This window comes from Prionailurus viverrinus, chromosome A3 (genome assembly GCF_022837055.1).
Source record: "Prionailurus viverrinus isolate Anna chromosome A3, UM_Priviv_1.0, whole genome shotgun sequence".
NCBI classification, from domain to species: Eukaryota; Metazoa; Chordata; class Mammalia; order Carnivora; family Felidae; genus Prionailurus; species Prionailurus viverrinus.
The window spans coordinates 91,036,856-91,059,763 of NC_062563.1; the positions used below are offsets into that span (position 1 = coordinate 91,036,856).

At 40.4% G+C, this 22,908-nt stretch overlaps 1 protein-coding gene across 5 annotated transcripts in view; it reads right to left on the minus strand.

Annotated features, from left to right (window-relative positions):
- Positions 1 to 22,908, minus strand: part of SLC4A5 (solute carrier family 4 member 5) — a 128,154-nt gene that overhangs the window by 80,053 nt on the left and 25,193 nt on the right. For all 5 annotated transcript variants that reach the window (XM_047854073.1, XM_047854075.1, XM_047854074.1 and 2 more), the window contains 2 exons: positions 18,736 to 18,917; positions 6,522 to 6,602 (listed from right to left, as the gene is read on the minus strand). In XM_047854073.1, coding sequence (XP_047710029.1) covers positions 6,522 to 6,602; positions 18,736 to 18,775 — 121 coding nt within the window. In that variant the 5' untranslated portion in view covers positions 18,776 to 18,917. The remainder of the gene's footprint in view (positions 1 to 6,521; positions 6,603 to 18,735; positions 18,918 to 22,908) is intronic.

Here is a 22,908-nt window from a genome sequence, read left to right on the forward strand (position 1 = left end):
GATTCCTGGACAGGGCCCCTGCCCTGAGTCTTGGGTTTGACAGAATCCCATTTCTGAACAACTCAGCAGTTGCTGGAAACAAGACCCTTGGTGCTCTAGTTGGAACTCTTGTTAGAATGAGCAGAACTCCCATCACTCTGTTCTTGCTTGTCCAGAATGGCAGTAACCACATAGGCCTTATGACACATGGCCCAGGAGACAGTCCCTCAGTGAGCCACAGATTTAGTCCAAAATACCGATCCCCTCTTTGGGAAAGCTGTATATATTTCCATCAAGGACCATTTATTACTAATAACCAAAAACTACATAAACTGCTTATCAGAAAAGTGAGTTATTATGGATTTCTCAAAGCTGGTTTTATATACCAGAATTTTCAAAAACTAGAATTACCAAGAACTTTAATTTGGAATTCCACTAAGAAGGCTGTTTGCTGTGTAAAGCCCCCACTAGGTCTGTTCACACAAGAGCAGTTGGAATTCTCTCAGCTCTCAGGATGGATATTCTGTTATCAGTTTTTCATCAGTGTTGTTGAATTGGTCAACAGCTTTTAAAATAATCAATAGATGTAGTTGTATAGTTACAGAATAATTGAGCAGATAATACATAAGTACTTAGACTTCCATCTTATCTCTGCCCTACCCCCACTCCACAACAGTTTCCCCTATTATTTTTTTATGGAGGTATAATTGACCTATAACACTGGTCAAGTGTAAAGTGTACAATATACTGATTTGGTACGTGTATATATTGCAAAATTACTACCACAATAAGTCTAGTTAACATCCATCATCTTATATAGTTTCATTCTTTTTCTTCTGATGAGAGATTTTAGAATCACTCCCTTGGCAACTTCCAAATATACAAACAGATTGCTAACTATAGTTACCATGCTGTACATTCCATCTCCAGAACTTGTTTATCCTATGGTGGAAGTTTGTACCTTTGACTACTTTCACCCATTTTGTCCCCTCCCAAACTCCTGCCTCTGGCAACCACTAATCTGTTCTCTGTTTCTATGAGTTTGGTTCTCACATAGGAATGAGATCGTATAGTATTTGTCTTTCTCTGTCACTGCCAAGACTGATGCCAAAACGCTAACCCCCTATGTGTTCTTCTAGGAGTTCTATGGTTTCAGGTCTTACATCAGTCTTTTATCCATTTTAAGGTGTGTGTGTGTGTGTGTGTGTGTGTGTGTGTGTGTGTGTGTGTGATGTAAAATAGAGATCCAGTTTTATTCTTTTTTTTAAAGCTTTATTTATTTATTTTGAGAGAGAGAGAGAGAGAGAGAGAACACGTGAGCAGGAGAGGGGCAGAGAAAAAGAGAGAGGGAGAGAGAGAATCCGAAGCAGGCTCCACACCATCAGCACAGAGCCTGATGTGGGGCTCAAACTCACGAACTGTGAGATCATGACCTGAGCCAAAATCAAGAGTCGGACACTTAACCGACTGAGCCACCCAGGCGTCCAGATCCAGTCTTATTCTTATGCATGTGGCTGTCCTGTTTTCTCATCGAAAGACTATCCTTTCCCCATTGTATATTCTGGGCTCCTTTGTCATAAATTAATTGAACTTACGAGTGTGTGTGTGTATATCTGGGTTTTCTATTCTTTTCCATTGATCTATGTGTCTGCTTTTATGCCAATACTATACTGTCTTGATTACTATAGCTTTGTAATATCTTTTGAATCAGGAAGCGTGATGCCTCCAGCTTTGTTCTTTTGCAAGGTCACTATTGGCTATTCAGGGTCTTTCATGGTTCCATACAAATTTAAGAACTATTTATTCTATTTCTGTGTAAAATACCATTGGAATTTTGATAGGGATTGCATTGAATCTGTAGACTGCTTTGGGTAACACAGACACTTTAACAATATTAATTTGTACAATCCATGAGCATGGAATATCTTTCCATTTATTTGTGTCTTCTTCAATTTCTTTGACCAAGGTATTAAAATTTTCAGTGTACAAGTCTTTTCCCTCCCTTGTTAAGTTTATTTATTCCTATGTATTTTATTCTTTTTGTTGCAAATGTAAATAGAATTGTTTTCTTAATTTCTCTTTTTGATAGTTCATTATTCATATATAGAAATATATATGTATTTATTTTTGTATATTGGTTTTGTATCCTGCAAATTTACTGAAATTGTTTTTTAGTTCTAACAGTTTTTTGGTGGAGTCTTTTGGGTTTTCCATATATAATATCATGTCATCTGCAAGTAGAGATGGTTTTACTTATTCCTTTCTGATTTGAATGCCTTTTATTTCTTTTTCTTGACTAATTGCTCTGGCTAAGACTTCCAGTACAATATTGAATAAAAGTGCAAGAGTGGGCATCTTGACCTTGTCCCTGATCTTACAGGAAAAGCTTTCGGCTTTTCATTGTTGAGTATGATAGCTGTAGGCTTGTCATATATGGACTTTGTTACGTTGAGGTACATTCCCTCTATACTCAGTTTGTTGAGATTTTTGATAATGAATGGATGTTGGATTTTGTTAAATATATTTTCTACATCTATTGAGATAATCATACGATTTTTATCCTTCATTTTGTTAGTGGGGTATATCACATTGATTGATCTGTAGATGTTGAACCATCCTTGTATTCCTGAAATAAATCCTACTTGATCATGGTGTAGGATCCTTTTAATGTATTGTTGAATTTGGTTTCCCAATATTTTGTTGAGGATTTTTGCACCTATGTTCATCAGAGATATTGGCATGTAATTTTCTTTTCTTGTAGTGTCATAGTTTTGGTATTAGGGTAATGCTAGCATCATAAAATGAATTTGAAAGTGTTCCCTTCTGGGGGTGCCTGGGTGGCTCAGTCAGTTAAGCATCCAACATCAGCTCAGGTCATGATCTTGTGGTTCATGGGTTCGAGCCCTGTATCAGGCTGTGTGCTGACAGCTCAGAGCCTGGAGCCTATTTCAGGCTCTGTGTCTCCCTTTCTCTTTGCCCCTTCCCTGCTCTCTCTCTCTCTCTCTCTCTCTCAAACATTGTAAAAAAAGAGTGTTCTCCTCTCTTCTATTTTTTGGAAGAGTTTGAGAAGGATTAGTATTAATTCTTATTTAAATGTTTGACACAATTCACCAGTGAAGCCATCTGTTCCTGAATTTTTGTTTGTTGGGAGGTTTTTGATTACTGATTCAAACTCCTTGCTAGTAATTGGTCTATTCAGGTTTTCTGTTTCTTCATTATTCAGTTTTGGTAAGTTGTATTTTTAGGGATTTATCTATTTCTTCTAAGTTGTCCAAATTATTGGCATATAATTGTTCATAGTAGTCTCTTCTGATTTTTTATATCTGTTTTCAGTTGTAATGTGTTTTCTTTCATTTCTAATTTCATTTATTAGAGTTTTCTCTTTTTTTCCTCCCTTAGTAAGTTTAGTTAAAGATTTGCTTATTTTATCATTTCAAAAACCAGTTCTTAGTTTCATTGATCATTTCTATTGTCTTTTTAGTCTCTATTTTACCTATTTCTGTTCTGATCTTTGTTATATCCTCCCTCCACTAACTTTGGGCTTAGTTTGTTTTTCTTTTTCTAGTTCCTTAAGGTATAAAGTTAGGTTGTTTACTTGGGCTCTTTCTTTTTTCTTAATGTAGGCATTTATTGCTATGAATAGATTCCCCTATTATGAACAATTTACATTAGTGTGGTACATTTGTTACAATTAATAAACCAATATTGATACACTATGATTAACTATAGTCTATAGTTTACAATAAGGTTCACTCTTAGCGTTATATAGTTTTATGAGTTTTGACAAATGCATAATGATGGGCATCTACCATTACAGTATCATACAGCATAGTTTCACCATCCTAAAAATTCCCTGTACTTCACTTATTCATCTCTCCCCTCCCCGAGTTATAAAGCTACTTTTCTCTTTTGGGCCTTTACACTTTGTTCTCTTTTTTCTTCTTTTTGAAGAGAAATGAGAATGGGTGGGGTAAATGAGTGGCAAGATCTTTTTCTCTTCCTATGTGAACTGTAGCAAAAATGTTCGAGAACCACTGGTTTAGGACAAGTTTGAGTCTGGAATTCCCTGGTGACAATTTTCCAAAGAGCAGGCTGGCCAAAAAAAAAAAAAATTATTATAATTACAGTGGTTCCACCTTATCCACAGGGGATATGTTCTAAGATCCCCAGTGGATGCCTGAAACTGCAGATAGCACTGAACTCTATATATATACCATGTTTTTTCCTACACATACATACCTATGATAAAGTTTAATTTATAAATTAGACACAGTAAGAAATTAACAAATAAATTATAGAATAGAATAATTGTAACAAAATTTTATAATTAAAGTGTTGTGAATATGGTCTCTCTCTCTCTCTCTCTCTCAAGATATCTTATTGTACGTATTCACCTTTCTTCTTGTGATGATGTGAGGTTATAAAATGCTTACATGATGAGATGAAGTAACATGAATGACATAGGCATTGTGATATAGCTACTATTGACCTGATGATGTGTCAGAAAGAGAATCATCTGCTTCCAGACCATGCTTGACTACTGATAACTGAAACTGAAGAAAGTGAAATCACAGGTAAGGGGACTACTATATTTTTGAAGCCCAAGGATGGCAACTGAGAGTTGAAAGCTACTGCAGAATAGGAAATTAGAATTTGTGTTCTTACATCAAGATTTGCATTAACTTGATTTTATTTTCCTTGGAAGGGAGGCCTGTCTCTTGGCTCAAACTCCTGAAATGCAGATACAAAGGTTTGGGTATTCAATGGCTGCAGCTATCACATAGAAACAAGCTGAATCTTGGAGAAGTATATCTAAGCCTTTTAGAGATATGTTGAGTGTCTACCCTGGTGAAAAGACTCTATGAGTCATTCCTAGGCACAGGAAAATGAGGTTAACTGGATTTCAGTGTCTAAATCTATTTAGAGCCCGACTCCTGCCCCAGCTCACTTCACTGCTCACTCTTCTGAACCTCCAGTCTTTCTTGGCTGTACCCAGGAATGTGAGGTGGAGATTTTTATGAAGTATAGCCTTGCTTTCTAGTGGATCAGTATCAGAATGAATGGTGCTCCTCCTTTCTTCTCTCTTCTCCCTCTAGCATGGTGTGATTTCTCTTGCTCTATTCTACATTTCTTAAGCAATCTGTAATTTGAGTAAGCCATAAACACCAAAATTTAGAAGTAAGTAGTTTTACTCTAAGGGCTTAGCAGATGAGTTCCTATTCTCCACCCTTGAGACCAGGAACAGCTGGTATACCAGAAAGGCCTCTGCCCAAGAGTCAGCTTCCCTGGGTGCTCCCTGGCTTGTTCTATACTTGCTCTATGACCATAGATATCTGCCTCTCTAGGACTCATTATCCTCACCTGTAATGTGGGAATAAAATCCTTTCTCTAGTGTCTGGGCAAGGTTTTTGAGAAGATAGAATGGGATGACATGGGAAAATGATTATGAAAATGGTTAGGGCTATACACATGAAGAATATACTTATTAAAGAAATAAGGGGAGGGGCGCCTGGGTGGCGCAGTCGGTTAAGCGTCCGACTTCAGCCAGGTCACCATCTCGCGGTCCGTGAGTTCGAGCCCCGCGTCGGGCTCTGGGCTGATGGCTCAGAGCCTGGAGCCTGTTTCCGATTCTGTGTCTCCCTCTCTCGCTGCCCCTCCCCCGTTCATGCTCTGTCTCTCTCTGTCCCAAAAATAAATAAAAACGTTGAAAAAAAAAAAAAAAAAAAAGAAATCAGGGGAGATGGCTGTCAGGAAGATATTTTACTTTCTGTCCTGGATCTAACTTGTCCCATTTCTTCCTGGCTCTTATCATAATCGTCAGAGTGTGGCTGTGTAGCTGGTGAACTGTGGAGAATAGTTAGCCCTCCCCCAAGCTCCCTCCTTCACAATGGAGAACCTCTCCACTGACTGTGAACACCTTGCAGTTTGGCTCAGGACAATGCCAAGTTCTCCTAGGAACTCTTCAGCTGCATTCTTCTCTATCTACAGCCCCAGAATCGCTCTACACATTCTGAAGCTCAACAAAGCATCCAGCTAGACAGTGAGATTAGCGTTTCCCTCCAAGTGGGGCTGGAACAGTGGTGGGGCAGTAGCCTGTCTGGTTGCCTCTTCATAAGCCCTGTGGTTGCTTTTCTGTAGAGTGTAGGAAGTAAGGGTCTTTGAGTCAGCATTTTAGAACAACAGATATCCCCACTCAACATCCTCTTGCACTGGTTTTAACTGAGCTGCCATTTTTAGAATCTATGAAATACTGGCATCTTGTATGGTTTGTACATCTTGTAAAATTAGGTAAGTTTAATTTTGTGTCAGGGGTGCTGTGCCCTAATCCATAGAAACAAAGTGCCAGTCTTCAGTGTTCGGTCTGACCATATGGTCCCTTTAAGACACAGTGAAGGCTGGTCCCATTAGATCCAGAGAAGACACCATGGGTGGGTAAGGGAAAGGAACCAGCTCTCTAGATTCCCCTGCTGGAGGGGTGTTATAAGGATAAAGAAATTGTCAGACCTCCTAGGATTTGCATCAAGTTCTCAAGGTGACCTTACCTTCCTGATCCTGACATCTCCTCCTGTAGTTAGTAGGGTCCAGCTTCCCTACCCCAGCCTTCTCTTCTTCCACCTTCATAACTATAAAGTAAAAGATGAACACAGCCTCAAAATGTATGACACAAAAAGGTAGGATTTCAAGGAGAAATGGTCAAGTCCATTCATAAACAAATTGAAAAAGCTCAAATATCTAACAAATAAAGAACACACCTCTTTTTCAAGTACAAATGGAACATTTAAAGAGAACATATATGCTAGGTCACAGGGAAAGCCTTAGTAAATTTCAAAGAATCTGTATCATACTTCTACAGTAAGAATATATACATATACATATATATATATATATATATATATATACACACACACACACACACACACACACACATACATACATATATATACACATCTAAGCTTGGAAACTAAAAGTAATTTATAATCATGGGTTTAATAGGAAACCACAATGGAAATTATTAGATATTTAGAACTCACAATTACAACTACTAAATATTAAAACTTATGGGGTGCAACATACTTAGAGGAAACAAAGAAGGAAGGAGAGAAGAGAAAGAAAAAGGAGTGATGGAGGCAGGGAGGAAAAAACAAGGAAAAGAAATGTGATAAGCATTCAACTAAAGAACCTAGGGGAAAATAAAGAGAAAACCCAAAGAAAGTAGAAAAATATAAATATAAAACCAAAAAAATAATGAAATAGAAAACAAGATTAGAGATGGCTAATAAGTCCAAAGGCAATTATTTCAAAAGACTATTAAAATAGGCAAATTATATAAAAGTAATCATGAAGATAAATTTGTAAGTAAGCAATATCAGGAATGAAAAAGAGATATAACTAAAAATATAGTGCAGAATTTAAAAATTAAAAGTGAATGTCACGAAAAACTATGCCAATACATTTTAACTTTGATAATAATAATAATTAACATTTCAGTGTGTCAGGAACTGTTTTAAATGCTTTGCATTTATGACTACATGCATGACTTCATTGAGTCTTCTCAACAATCTTATAAGTAACATTATTTTTTAAAGTTTATTTATTTATTTTGAGAGAGAGAGAGAATCCCAAGCAGGCTGGGCACTGTCAGTGCAGAGCCCACCGTGGGGCTAGATCTCACAAACCATGAGATCATGACCTGAGCTGAAATCAAGAGTCACTTGAAATCAAGACACTTGAACAACTGAGCCACCCAGGCACCCCGGAGATAAGTAACATTATTATTCCCATTTTACAGATGAGAAAACTGAGGCACAGAGAGCTTAATTGACTGCCGAAATGGAGGAACAGATATTCAAACCCAGACAATCTTTCTCTGGAATTAAATCTCTTAGCCATGGGATTCCTAGGCGGCTCAGTTGGTTAAGTGACCAACTCTTGATTTTGGCTCAAGTCATGAACTCACAGTTCATGAGTTCAAGCCCCATATGGGGGGCTCTGTGCTGACAGCAAGGAGCCTTTTTGAGATTTTCTCTCTCACTCTCTGCCCCTCCCCTGCTCATGTGTGTGCTCCCTCTCTCTTTCTCAAAATAAATAAACTTTAAAAAAATAAGCTCTTAGCCACAAGGCTGATAAATGGATATTTTACTAGAAAAATAATAGAAATGATCAAAATTGACTTTAAAATAATTAGAAAACCTTGATTAACCAATAACCATTAACCGTAATGTTTATGGGAAAGGCATTACAGACAGCCTTTCCCATATCCCATAAATAATTACTGAAGCTGGATTATAGGTACAAAAGGATCATCATTTTTTTCTATTTTTGTTATGTCTGAAATTTTCTCTATAGTGAAAAGAAAAATAAATACCAGGATCAGATAGTTTTTAAAAAATGTTTTATCTGAACCTTCAAGAATTAGATAGTCTCTAACTGATACAAAATGGTTCTCAAAAGTAGAAAAAAAGGAAATCAGAGGCAGTATAAACATCTGAAGACCAGGATACAAGGTAGGCCTAAAAGCAGGAGAGTTGGTTGTAAATCTTCATAAGGAGTCAATTAAACACTCAGATCTCTCTCTCCTAGGAGTTTCCTAGATGTCTCCCCCTCACCACCCCCTACCCCATTCCAGAATATGGAGGGGTTAAACCTGAAGGCCTTTGGATAACTAAGGGCATTGAGGCATGGGGACACGATTTAAGCAAAGGCAGTTAGCCACTCAGTCCTCTGCCTAGTTGGCTCCTAGAACACTAATGAAACTTACACCCTCCAGGTGGGAGACTGGAGGACTTACAGATCCTGACATTTTGGGGATCTCTAACAAATGGTGAGGGCTCACCATCTTGGGTTTATCATTCAATAATTCCAGCTTGTCAAACAGCTGCTTGGTAGCTCCACTCCAGAATGATGGCCAGCCAAGAATCACCAGAATGACAGAGACCAAAACAAACAGAAAAAGAGGAAGTCCAAGGAAACAGGAGCAAAGTAGACAGCCAAAGAAGTATTTAAAAAGCATACAATTCACATCTTCAAGTAGACTAGAAAAGACACTGTGTCCATGACAAAAAGAAAAGTAGAATGCTATAAACCTGGAACTTTTAAAGAATAAGAAAGAACTCTTCAAAATTAAAGATACGTTAGAAGAAAATTTTCAGTAAAAGAGTTGGAACATAAAGGTGAAAGAAATATGTGAGATAATGGAACACAAATACAAATAATTTTTTAAGTAATAGGAAAAAGACAAGGAAATCAGAGGGTCAGTCCAGGTATCTAATATCAAGTTCTCAAAAGAGAGGTAAGAAAAAATAATAGAGGGGAAATTATCAAGGAAATGACATGAGATTTGAATTTCCTGGCTGAAAGAAATTGCTGAGAGCCCAGAAAAAGGAATTTAAAACAAAATCGACTCCAAGTCACATCACTGTGAAGTGTAAGAATATCACATATAAAAAGAAGACCTTTAAAACCTTCTGGAAGAAGAAAATAAGCCACCTACAAAGAATTAGACATGAGAACTGGCATCAGACATGGTGGAAGCTATTAGACAATAGAGTTATGCCTCCAAAAGTGAGAAAAAAGTTGTTAGTAGTATTCCAGTCCTAACCAAAATATCCAATGTGAAGGTAGAAAAGGGGCATGTTTAGACAAGAAATGTCTTAAAATTTTACTTCTTATGCACTTCTTTTCAGGAAGCAATTGAAGGAAGAACTCCAGCAAGATGGAGGAACACCTAGGAAAGGAGTATGGCATATAGAAAATGGGATCCACCACAAAAGATGGGCACAGGAGGCCCCAGGAAGAAGCTGTGTAGCAGTCCAGAGAGCAATGGGTTCATCTTAGACCAGGCTCTGCACAGGCTGTGCAAGAAAAGCCTGGAACAATCATCTGGTGTGTTTCACTGTTTTCAGAGGGTACCGAGATTCTATCAAGAATAAAGAGTCAAGGGGCAATTGGGTGGCTCAGTCAGTTAAGCATTGGACTCTGGATTTCGGCTCAGGTCATGATCTCATGGTTTGTAAACTCAAGCCTGCCTCAGGCTCCACACTGACAGCTGGAATACTGCTTAGGATTCTCACTCTCCTCTCTCTACCCCTCCCCTGCATGCATGTGCACACTCCCTCCCCCTCCGCCCTCCACCTCTCTCAAAATAAGCAAATAAAACTTAAAAAAAAAAAGAAAAAAAGTCAATGGGGTGACTGGGTGGCTCAGTCACTTAAGCATCTGACTTGATTTTGGCTCAGGTCATGATCTCATGAACCATTCACGAGTTCAAGCCCTGCCTTGGGCTACACATTGATAGTGTGGAGACTACCTGAGATTCTCTCTCTCCCTCTCTCTCTCTGCCCCTCCCTCCCTCTCTCTCTCAAAATAAATAAACATTTAAAAAATGAATAAAGAGTTATGAAAGGAAAAATAATCACTAAACACTATGTAACTCAAATGTCAGAATATTTATACAGTCATAATAAAAATGAATATTAATTTAAGCAAAAACTATGATAGGTATTCCACCAATGTGCAGTATTATACTGCTTGCTGTTTGTGGCTGGTGTTCATTCTTAGTAGTCATGTATCCATTCTGATTGGTCAGTGTCAATACCATATGAGTTGTTAAATATTTTTAATACCTACATTGGAAGTAACTATTTGAAGAGATGAGGAGATTTCAGGGTAAAGAGAGGTTGTAAGACATAGAGGACATTGCTAACCTTTTGCCTGATGTCCATCCCCAGTTCTTCTCTGATTTTATTCAGGGCAGCAGTGCAGCTGACTAAAAACAATCACTTCCCCCAGATGCCCCTCAGCAATCTCTATCTAAAGAGATTTAGGAGAAAGAACCTAGGAAGATTCCCTTCCTGGATGAAGCCTCTGCAGAAGAAAGCCCCTTCATTTTTCCTTCTTCTTCCTTCCTGGAGAGGGTTGTGAGATTTAACAAATAGAGTTTTTCCCAGTTAAATATGAATTTTGTATACATAGTCAATAATTTTTAGTATAAGTATAATATTTGGGCAAACTATTTTATCTGGCAAACCATTTCCCTCTATTTCTGGAGCATAGACATGATGCCTGGAAGTGCAGTAGCCATCTTGTCATCACGAGAATGAAGGCCACATGCTAATTATGGATACAAGGAGAAGAAGGATCTTGAATCCTTAATGTCTTTGCTGAGCCATTCTATAGCACTGGACAGCCCACACTTGGGCTTCTTGATATGGGGAACAGTTAAACCACTTCCTGTTTAAATACTCTACTTTTCTGTTTCTCAAAACCACACCTGGGTCATAGGGCAAAAGACTCTGGGACAGTATTTACTGGGCATATAAGATTGGGTTCTGTTAGTAAGGAGAACAGAGAGAATGGGCACTGAGTGGTTGTGTAACAGTGTCTGCTACACTTTCTAACATCCATCCTCTCCTTGTCTTGCCTATTTTTTTTTTCAGGTAGAGACACAGGGCTCTTCATTGCTGTAGACACCTTCCCCAACTCCAGGCATGAATTGTGATCTATATAAATTACTCATGGTGATCATATGGCCTTTGACCAGTAACTGATCTTAGGAGTAGTCATGTAATCCTATCAAGTGAGTGAGACTTAAATGAAAGTCCACTGGGTAGAGCTTGCAGAAAAGCTTTTATTTTCCTAATAAAAAGTAACAAACACCTCTGGAATGCACATTTGGCCAATTACCTCCCCCATTTTCCTGCATAGACCTCAGACATGGGACTTCTACATGAAGGAGCCCTCTTGCACCAATGATGTGATGGGTATGAGAGCAACGGCTCAGGCTGAGGACAAAGCAGAAAGCTAGAGCAAATCTTCCTTCCTGATAATGTCACTGAGCTCCAGACCACTTATCTCTGGGCTTCCTATTACATGAAAAAAAAATCTACTTTGTATATTTAAATTGCTAGCCAAATTTTATGTTACTTTTAGCTAAAGACCTTCCTAACTGATACATAATGGAATACTATGGGGAGATCAAATGAATTAACTAGATCCTGTGTATTAACATTCATACATCTCAAAAACATAAGGAATTTTTTTAAAAAGAAGTTGTAAAGAGATAAAAACAAAATGACATTATTTATATAAAACTTGAAAACATTGTTTTACATTTTACTGTTCATTGCTACACTGTAAGTAAAAGCATAAAATCATGCAGAGGAATGAGACACACTAACTTCCGGTTACTTCTGGGGAGAGGTAAGGTTTAATATTGATGTTTTAGCTGTATCTTTGATATTTTGGATAGCTATAGAGAGATATAAGGCAAATATGATAAAATGTGAACATCTGTTAATTCTGGACAGTGATATGTGAATGTCTTATGTTTACAAGTTTGAAATATTTTATTTAAAACTATTAAATGAGTTTTTTTTTAAGAAATAAGAGAAATCCCCAACACTATGACATAACAGTCTCAAATAAAATGGGCCAACTGAGAACCTTGCAGAAAGAATGACTAAAGAATATCACACCTTGATATGTTATTATGAAATTTTAGAACACTAGATGAATGTGAAGAAAAAAGAAATCCTAAAAACTTCTAGAGTGAAAGAAACAGGAACAGGTCACCTATAAATGAATAAAAATCAGACCATCAGAAGATTTCTTATCAGCAACTTGGATAACTGAAGATGATGGAGCAACGCATCCAAAATTCTGAGGGAGAATGGTTTCCAAACCTAGCATTCTCTACTCAGCCAGTCAAGACAGAGTGTAGAAGACATTTTCAGACTCAGCAATGATTTCAGCAAGAAATCATTTTACTTTGGGGCGCCTGGGTGGCTCAGTCGGTTAAGCGGCCGACTTCGGCTCAGGTCACGATCTCACCATCCGTGAGTTTGAGCCCCGCGTCGGGCTCTGTGCTGACAGCTCAGAGCCTGGAGCCCGTTTCCGATTCTGTGTCTCCCTCTCTCTCTGCCCCTCCCCCATTCATGCTCTGTCTCTCTCTGTCTCAAAAATAAATAAAACGCTAAAAAAATTAAAAATAAAAAAAAAAAGAAAACATTTTACTTCAGTCTCATAACTTCCTGGGAAGTTATTTAAGTATGTTACCACCAGGAACCAAGAAGGGGAAGACAATGGGATTCAGGAGAGGGGTCCAACCAGAAGAATAATGACAGCTGTGCCACAGCCCCAGTCAGTCCTCAGAAGAGCTAAAAATGAGGTTTCAGAAGGAGCCACTCAAGGAAAAGATGAAATGCCAGAGATTTGATACACTCCTTGAGAATCTGGAACAATTTAAGACAGCGACAAAGACAGAAAATGCCAAGAAAGGCAACTGGAAACACCAAGAAAAAATTAAAACCGCAAGAAATAAAATGTGATTATGGTACATGGTCATAGGAGTATAAACACTGATTTTTTAATTAACTAAAAACGATGATATATGTACATTGAGAGAATGAAGAAGAGATGGGTGTGGTATAAGATAATTAAATATTCACCTGTGGATGGCTACTATCCAACTCTGATAAATTGCAGGAGATACATATATATAAACCATATGTATAATTATTAGCGGGCGTAGTCAACAGAAAAAGCTAAAAGAATTCCAAGTGATCATCTTTGGGAAGTAGAACAGTGGAATGTGTAAGAAGCTGGAATGGAGTTTTTCTTGCTTTTTATTATAATCTCTTACATGTGTTACTTGATTTTTTAAATATGGGTATATATTATTTTTATTTTAAATATTTTAAGGCAAATAATTTAATATGGCATGTGTACTCCCCATTCATGCCATAATTGTATCCCCCTGAAAATCCATGGTTAAGTCCGTTTGCTCAAAGTGAATCATGTTTAAAATATTTAGGAGAACTATAAAACAAAGAATCTTTAAGAAAGTGGTTCACAGTAGTTCTCAAACTTAAGCATGTATCGGTCACCTGGAAGGCTGGTTAAAACCTAGATTTCTGGGCTCCACCCAGTGTTACTGATTCAGTGGATCTGGCGTGTAGACTAAAGGTTTGCATTTCCAACAAGTTGATGCTGAAGCTGCTGATCCAGGGGCCACACCTTGAGAAACACTGTTTAAAAAGACAACAACTCCCATTTATAGTTTCTATTAAACTGAATCACCATACACTGAGTTTGCTTCACATGAGCCTCACATACATAACAAGATTACATCTTTGCATCCAAGCCGGGTATTGTGTACTGGTAAGCTTAGCATGGACGCACTGGTAGCTCCGATTGGTTGGTGATTTTTTGAGAATTTATATCTTCCTCGACCCTCATAGCATGAGGAGTAGAGAAGATGAGTAACAGATCCTCTCTCTTTAACAAATAGAACCTGCCTCCAAATCTTTTAGGTGGGAAGATTCCACCTTTCCCCAACCACAAACAGGAAAGGCCATGTGACCCAGCCAGGCCAATCAAATACTCCCCTTTCCCCCATCACAGAGAGATTGGTTGCATGCTGATCCCATGCCCAACGCTGGGCCAATCATAATTCTTCCCAGGACATTTCCACTTGGTCCATCCAAAAACTAACTGTTCTGGCTCTGGCTCTGGCTCTGGAGCTGGTGTTGTGAAGCTGACAAGCTTGGGTGCTACTCTCTTGCTTGCCACATGGAGGAAAGCATCCAAGAAAAGTGGAGAAACAGTATCAGAAGTACTGATAACATTGTAACTCCCGGAGTCAGTGGATTTTGAACCGGCCTGACTAATACAAATGAAAGAGGCTTTTCCAGCATGGTTTAAAAACATATTCTTTCATATTTGAAGTACTACGGATTCTCAGATTGGAAACCAAACAAAAGTGAATGCAAAATGGCAATACGGATGTGAGCAGGTGAAAACTTTACACAACTATGGAAGCATGGAGCTGTAATGTAGTTCATATTCAAGTAGATGCACATCTCCCAGCTCTGCACTAGTTGAGACCATTCTTTCCCCACCTCCTCTGTGCTGGTTCCTACCTCCTCACAACTTGAGAGAAGCTCCCTTCCAGGAGTATGCAGAAGTAGGAGAAGAACCCAGGCTGCCCCTGATCATCTTCAAAGGGAACCATTCATTTGAAACAAATCAGGCAGCATGTTGGCCACATGCAAAGTGTTTAAATAAACTACTACTCTAATCAGCAGCAGCAATGGCTCACCAGAAAAATTTCCAAAAGTGACCTAACCCTTGAAACAGAATTTCTATCTCCACATTTTATATAATCCATATTAATTGAATGCTTTCATAATCTCATTTAATCCAGACTAAAATTCAGTGAGGTGCATAATTTTCACCCTCATTTTACAGATAAAGAAATGGAGATTCAGAGAATTAAGTAATTTTTTTCCTGTGTCACAGGGCCAGGCATGGTAGAGCTATAATTGAAATTCGCTTCTCTTTGATTCCCCAACCCAAGGAAGGAAGGAAGGCAGGGAAAGAGAAAGGGAGGGAGAAAATGGAGGGAGAGAGGGGGTAGGAGAGGAAAGAAAGAAGTGAAGACATGAGAGATAGGGGAGTCTGGAAGAGGCCATCAACTTCTGAGTTCTAGGCCTTTCCAGATGTCTAGCTGAATTCCCATCTGCAAGACCTCCCAAAGGCCTTATAATAAACCCTTCTTTTCTCTTCAGCTAGCTTCAGTCCATTTGAGTTATTTACATCCCTAGAATATTAACCAGTACAACCGGCCACTGCAATATGTTGCCAAAGGAATTGTGTTAGTTACACACCAGCCCCTGGCACATCGCAAATGAAAGAACTTGTAGCAGCAGTTTTTCCTACACCAGCCCCTCCACTGAGTAACATGACTCACTCATCATTATTCTCCCATCCATCTTTAGAGCCTGGGGTGAGTATGGCTTTACAGTGAGGAATCAGACCAAATTCTCTTTCCCACTTTACTGCCCCTGCCACCAGCCTGGAATCCCATATTGGATCCCTGAGAATGCAAACCCTACTGACAAAATCAATGTCCTAAGCCTGCAAGGCTAAGCACCAGAGTGCAACACCAGGAAACAGAAATCAGAGTCCCTCCCCAAGCAGCCTTATTATCCAGAGCAGCAAGGAGGTGGTGATACAGCCAACCTCATGGGTATGCAATACATTTTGACTATCAAAACTCTGGTAATTGAATCACCTGACATTTAACACTGCCACCTCTCCGAACCCCCTAACCCTGTCCACAGAGGCACGTCAATTCAACTCAACAAATCCTCTTTGTTCCAGGTATTTGTTCTAGACACTGAAAACAAACAGAACAAAATAGTTTCTTAGGGAAGAGGGGCAAAATACAGCAATAAATCCTCAAGATTAGACATCCATATCTCGGGGCGGGGGGAACTAATTAGAAAAAGGACTGGGTCACATTTACCAGTCAGTCTTTTGGGAGTTTTTCCTACCATCCCATCTTTTAAACCATTTGACCTAATTATATCTAAGAACAGGGGCCAGTCCAACATCCATAACCAGTGAACTCTTCTGATAGTCCAAAGAGTTGCAAAAAAAGGACCTCCCCGAGGGCTCATCTGAGATTATTTTGTGAACTGAATTGACAAGAATGACACAGGGTCATGCTGGGCTTTAAAAACTAAGCTTAGAAGCTAGAGAAAGGCCACCCTCCCAACCGGTAGCTTATTCATTGCCTCTGGGCCCTGCAGACCTCACCCATGAATGCCCCAGAAGAGGAAGGGAAAACAAGCAAAGTAACCCCAAGATAACCACTAGCAACAAGACCAGGTACAGTTTCCAAACCAAACAACAGAAATGTGTAATGAAAGAGGCTAGCCATTATTTACTTTCTATCCTGAGAGGTTATATCAACAGATATAATCTATTTTCCCATAGCTTTCTGGGGAAGAAGTGGGTCTCAGGCTTTTTGCTTACTTCATAAAAATTTCAGCCAATCTTGTAAATTTGGCAAAGGCAACAGAAATTTGCATTGCCTAGAAGAAAAAGATTCCCAGTTCCATCAGATGAGAACAACAATGAACTAAGTCACCATGGTGTGAAGAGAGAGTGACTCTTCATGTCATTTTGGTTAATTTGGAGTGAAATCAAGGCACCAGGGTGACTAATACAGTATATTTTTTTAAAGAAAAGGCAAATATACAATGCTCATTTGGATGATTTATTCAGCTTTCATGGTATTCTCTGTCTCAGTGTGTGTGAAGCTCACTCTCAAATACTCTATGTTCATATTATAAAGCATATTTTCCCTTATCTGCATAGTCTTGTCTACTATCTCTGAAACTCCAAGCTGCAAACTTACCTTCACGATCTTAGCACTGGAAACCAGGATCCAAATCTCAGGAAGACCAGAGTCACTTGCTCTGTTGCTGTTAGGTGGCAAGAGGGACGCTCTGTGATTTCCAGGCTGCACAGTATTTGGGGCATTGGAGATTGACTTGTGGGGCTCAGTGGCGGTCAGCCATGTGACCAGGGTGGGGGAAGGGACACTCCTGCAGGGGAAGGGACTGATGCCTGCTTAGCTGACATACCAGGGTCGTGCAGAGTCTAAACAGAGCTGGCCATAATCATAGGCGGACAACTTTGCTCTAAATTTCTTCTTGGATTTTAACTTAGTGATCCTCTTAAGGCAGTGTTGTGTTTCAGCGCTGGTTTTTAAATACTTGTTTATCTCCCTACATGATTTCTATACACATGTCCTTTTTGGATTCTGTCTCAGAGGAATGTTAGAGCTGGAAGAGAATTTACAGGTGATCTAGCCACCCCCACCCCATCCCCACCCCTACCCAGGGCCACCCATTGCACAGATCGGTGGCAGCACTTCCTGGAGCCTGCAGAGGCCTGGGTTTGTATTACATACTGGTTTTGTATTACATACTGGGCGGACCCCAGCTGGCTGGCACCAAATTACAGCTTACTTGAATATCTTCAGCCTTTAGGTCATTAGAGCTTTGAGGACTACTGAGATGCCAGTAATGAATCTTATCACATTGCAGGTGCCTAAATCTCTAGCTATCAGATTAGGGCATGACAAAAAACTGTGGCAGTTTATACTTGTGGTCAAAGTGTTTAAATGTGTGTAGTTATGTTTATGTATCTCTATCACAATCTTCTTAAAACACTCCAAGATGATATTTTTGGAGGGACTGGGGACATCAAAAGCTGAAGAGATATTTGATCTCAAAGACCCTGAAGACATCTCAAGACCACAGCCATGTGGGTAGCCTTCTAGCTCACCTCTGCCTCGCCACCCAAGTGGTCTGTGCTGGCTTCCTGCTAACCAAAAAGGGGATGGTAGTAATGATGGTGGAAATGGTAAAGAGAGAAATGGTAGGTGGAATGGTAGAATTGGCAGTATGGTAGTTGGGCATAAATGGAGGTGGTGGCGGCGAGGATGGAGATGATGAGATGCCCATGGAGGTCGTAGAGGTGTAGATGGAGGTGATGAGGGGTAGATGGAGGTGGTGGAGGGAGTGGTGGTGATGGAGAAAGGGGCAAGAAGGCTTCTGAATGATAGAGCAGGAGATTCTTGTTACTGACTATTATGTGGAGGACGCTGGATGAAGCGGACCTGCTGCAATTACAAGCGTGAAACGGTAAGGCCTTGGCATGAGAAGTCTGAAGAACCTCCTTCTGTCCCCAAAGCTGTGTAGTCTTAAGATAATCACCTCACCTCTCTGGGCTCCAGTTTTCTCGAAGCCGAGTTTGCACTTAAGACATGATATCTTGTTAGGGGAACCCCTCCATCTCCCTCTAGGCCCCGTACCCTTCCTTATAAAGTAGTAGCTTCTGTCCTTTCCGAAGTCTTGCTAAGGGTCCTTTTCACTTACCTCTCTGCCTCCTACTCACTCTTACCTAGAGGCAGCGATTGGGAGAATGAATGGGTTTGTGCCATGACTCAGAGCCTTCTGAGAACTGCCTGCTTCAGAGCAAGTCCAGGCTGTGCTCCTCTCCTCCTCTCTTCACAGGAAACCTCCAGTGCAGATTCTCACTGTGTAGGTAGGGAGTCTTCCAGTGCTGGGTAGACAGGTTTAATTCTGGGGGGAAAATTGGGAAGTGTGACTGTGGTTGTACATTCTAAACCAAATTCTCTAATCAGCTTTACTTGTTACAAAGTTATTTTGATTTGTACCTATGTGACTTCTATATCTTATTTCTCATTTGATGCCAAGCATAGAGGGAAAGATTGTAAACAAGTATCATTCTCAAATTCCAATGCTTATGAAGTAATGAAAGAGCCTCCATGGAGCTGATTGGACTAAAGAGTCCCTAAATTTCCTTCAAGCTCTATCATCCTGTGATTCTACAAGCCTGTCTCTGAAGCAGAACAAATATTCGTGAGGCTGGGCGGAAGATTGAGACTCTTAGCAGACAGCTCCAATCTCCGCCTCTCTTCCTTTCTGCTTTTCAACCTGATGAAGACCTCTAGTCTCCACACATCTTCCTCTTCTCCCCTTCCACCAGCTGTGCATGGCTTCATTTACCCCCACTCTGACCTGGACCCCAAGATGAATGACTTCACTCTTACTTCATTTATATCCAAAATCTCTTGTTCCTGTCCTGCCAATCTTTTGGTCTTTGTCAACCCACCTGCTACCCTTCTTCTCCTGCACTGAGCTCTCTTTTATCTTTGGAGAAAGCCTGTCTTCAGGGAGAGAGAACAGAGCCAAGACACAGAGTGGTAGAAGTGTGTGTGTGTGTGTGTGTGTGTGTGTGTGTGTGTGTGTGACAGACAGAGAGAGAGAGAGACAGAGAGAGACAGAGAGAGAGACAGAGAGACAGAAAGAGACAGAGAGAGACAGAGAGAGAGACACTAAGGAGACCAAATGGAGAGAGAGAGAGAGAGAGAGAGAGAGAGAGAGAGAGAGACCTAGTCCAGTGGTACCTATAGCCATCTGGACCCCTGCCCTTCCCCATGGTTCAGTTTTGTGAGTGAAAAATGTTGAAAGAAGATCTGGCCATCCCATTTCTCTCCTCTTCCTTACCTCTGGCCTCTGCCAAGAGGACTGGTTTGCCCAGCTGGCATTAAGCATTGAGACAAATGCTTGAGGGTTTTCAGTCCTCCCTCACCACCAGAGAGGTAACAGCTGAGACCCATGCATTGGCTTAGGAGAAAGGGAAGAGATTGGACCCAGTGGGTTCTTAGTCAGAGGTGTCCCATCACCCCCGGGAACATTTGGCAATGTCTGGAGACATTTCTGGTTGTAACATAACACTGGGATGAGAGCTCTACTGGCCTCTAGTGGGTACAGGCAAGGGATGCTGCTAACATCCTACAATGTACAAGACACCTCCACAACAAACAATGAGCTGGCCCAAACTGTCAATAGTGCCAAGGTTGAGAAATCCTGGATTAGACTGTTCAGCCCCCTCTGGTTCTAGAAACCAGGATGCCTGTGACCCAGGCCAAAAGAACACTTCACATGGCCACCTCAATCACCAGGATGCTTATGAGGGAGGGAGGAGGGGCAAAGATTCTTAGTAATTTGCAGCTTTTGACCTCTGGGTCTCCCTTTCCTTTAGAAACCCAGCAGACAGGGGTGGTTAATTTAGAGGGAAAGATTCCCTTCCACCTTCTGGCTATATGCCATCTGAACCCTACCTGGGTTTCACATATAGTAGGGTGTAGGCAGGTTTGACATAGGGTGCTGGCATAGGGGGTGAAGTCTCATGAAGGAAAAGCGAGCTTCCTACCCTTGTGTTGGTGGGAGTAAGGAGTTATTTGGGGACCCACAAGAGGCTTTCCACAAGCTGGGCAAGCCTCATGCCAGTATGTGAGATTTTTTCTCTCAGATTGTTTGTGTGAAGCTTTGGTGGGTGGTACAAGACTGGCTGCCCCAGATTCTTGTCCACTTTAGCTGCTTTTGAACTGTATCCAGGGTGAGGAGGGAACATACTGTGGGATGTCAATACTGTAGTCAGGAAGGAAAAAAAAAAAAAAAAAAAAAAGTGAGAGATAGCTTACAGGGAAGCTGAGAAGCCTGAGGAATCCAGGCTCAGGCTATACAATGGATGGGTTCTCTCCCTACTTCATCTCCATCTACCTCCCATCACTGCTGTGGCCTTGGCCAGCAACAGCACAGACCTCAGCTCACTCTGCACCAAACACACTGCACATCCTGCTGTTCCTCTAACATCCTAAGCTCATTCCCACCTCAGGACCTTTGCATTTACTGTTTCCCCAACCTTCAGCTCTCTCGTGTATTCAGCTTTCTGGTCAAATGTTATCTACCCAGGAAGGTCCTTCCTGACCAGCCTATCTAAAACACCCCTTTCTTTAACTCTGCCTTATTGGTCCATATGGAATTTCTATCCAAAACCACATTATATGTTTGTTTATTCATTCATTATTGTCTATCCTCTAACATGGCAGGAACTTTGTCTTGTTCACTGAGGCATCCCTGACACCCATAATAGCTTATAGATGGTTGGTTCAAATCCTGGCTCCACAAACTATGGGATGTTGAGCAAGTTGCCTATCTTTTTTTCCCTTCAATTTCCTCAACTGAAAAATGGAAATATTAATTGTATCTACCTCAGTGGTTGTTATGAGAACTGACTGAATATATATATATATATATATATATATATATATATATATATATATATATAAATAAAATCTTAGGTCAGTGTCTGGCCCACAGAACATACTTAGTATCAACCAGTAATAATTAGTACATTCCCAGGAAGTTCACAATATGCCTATTCTGAGGAGGTGGGGAGTGGTATTCCTGGCCATTTGCAGGAACGGAGGGAGCAGTCATTGTTACTTCCCTGGGAACCAAAATCCCTCTGCAGGCCAGGAACCTCTGCATCTGCTCTCTGCTGCCCTCTGAAGGCTCTGGGTGAAGGCTGGCCAAAGAGGACTGTTAGGGACTCCACAGATGACTTACTCACCATAGAAAAATGAGCAATCCCTTTTCTCAAGCAAGCCACACTCCCAAGGTGGCAAGCTTGGCCCTTGACAAAGCTGCCGTGGGAGCCATCCTTTGACAAACTCAATTAGAAATCACTGAGGCCACAGAGGAAAGGCAGGTACCTGGGAATTCATCCCTCAGACTCCAGGAGAGACCCAGAGCAAAACCACTTCTCCCTTCCCCCAGGCTGTACTTCTGGAGACAGAGGACAGTGATCTGTCAGCCAACCTAAGCCCCCATGGAAAGCCGTTCCTCAGCCTGTGCCTCATTCCCTGTCGGACTGTGTGTGTCACCATGTGGGTCAAGTGGCCTTCATGTTGTCAGCCTAAAATGAGAGGGAAAGCCACTCCTCTCAGGGCCCCTGGGGGGTGATTCATTAACAAGAATCTGGGCACACCCATACTGTCTGATGGAAAGATTTCATTTTCAATAGTGACAAAACTCCTAAAACATCTAGAAATAAACTTACCTAGAAATGCATGTCTTATAGGAGAATGCATGATAAAATTTTGCTAAGAAACATAAAATAAGGTAACATATTTCAGAATGGGAAAACCGAATAGGGCAAACATGTTAAATATTCATAAATTTATATACATTTTTAAAAAATGTTTATTTATTTCTTTTGAGAGAGGGAGTGAATGCAAGCAAGGGAGGGGCAGAGAGAGAGAGAGAGAGAGAGAGAGAGAGAGAGAGAGAATCCCAAGCAGGTTCCATGCTGTCAGTGCAGAGCCTGATGTGAGACTCAATCTCATGAACCGAACTGTGAAATTATGACCTGAGCCAAAATCAGAAGTCAGACCCTTAACCAACTGAGCCACCCAGGTGCTCTAAATTTATATATCTTTTAAATACAATTCCAATGGCATTTTGGATGAAAACAACCAAAAAATCATGGTTAAAACATTAGCTTAGATTATTAAGCTTTTACTATGTGCCAGGATTTGGGCTGAGAACTTTACAAAATTACCTCAGTTAATCCTCCAATAACCCTATGTGATCATTACTGTTTATGAAAGAAAGGGTTGGGCAGTGGTTAACAGCAGGAGATCACATGACTTTGGGCAGGATAGTTATAACCCTGAGATTTGGTTTCCTCATCTGTAAAATG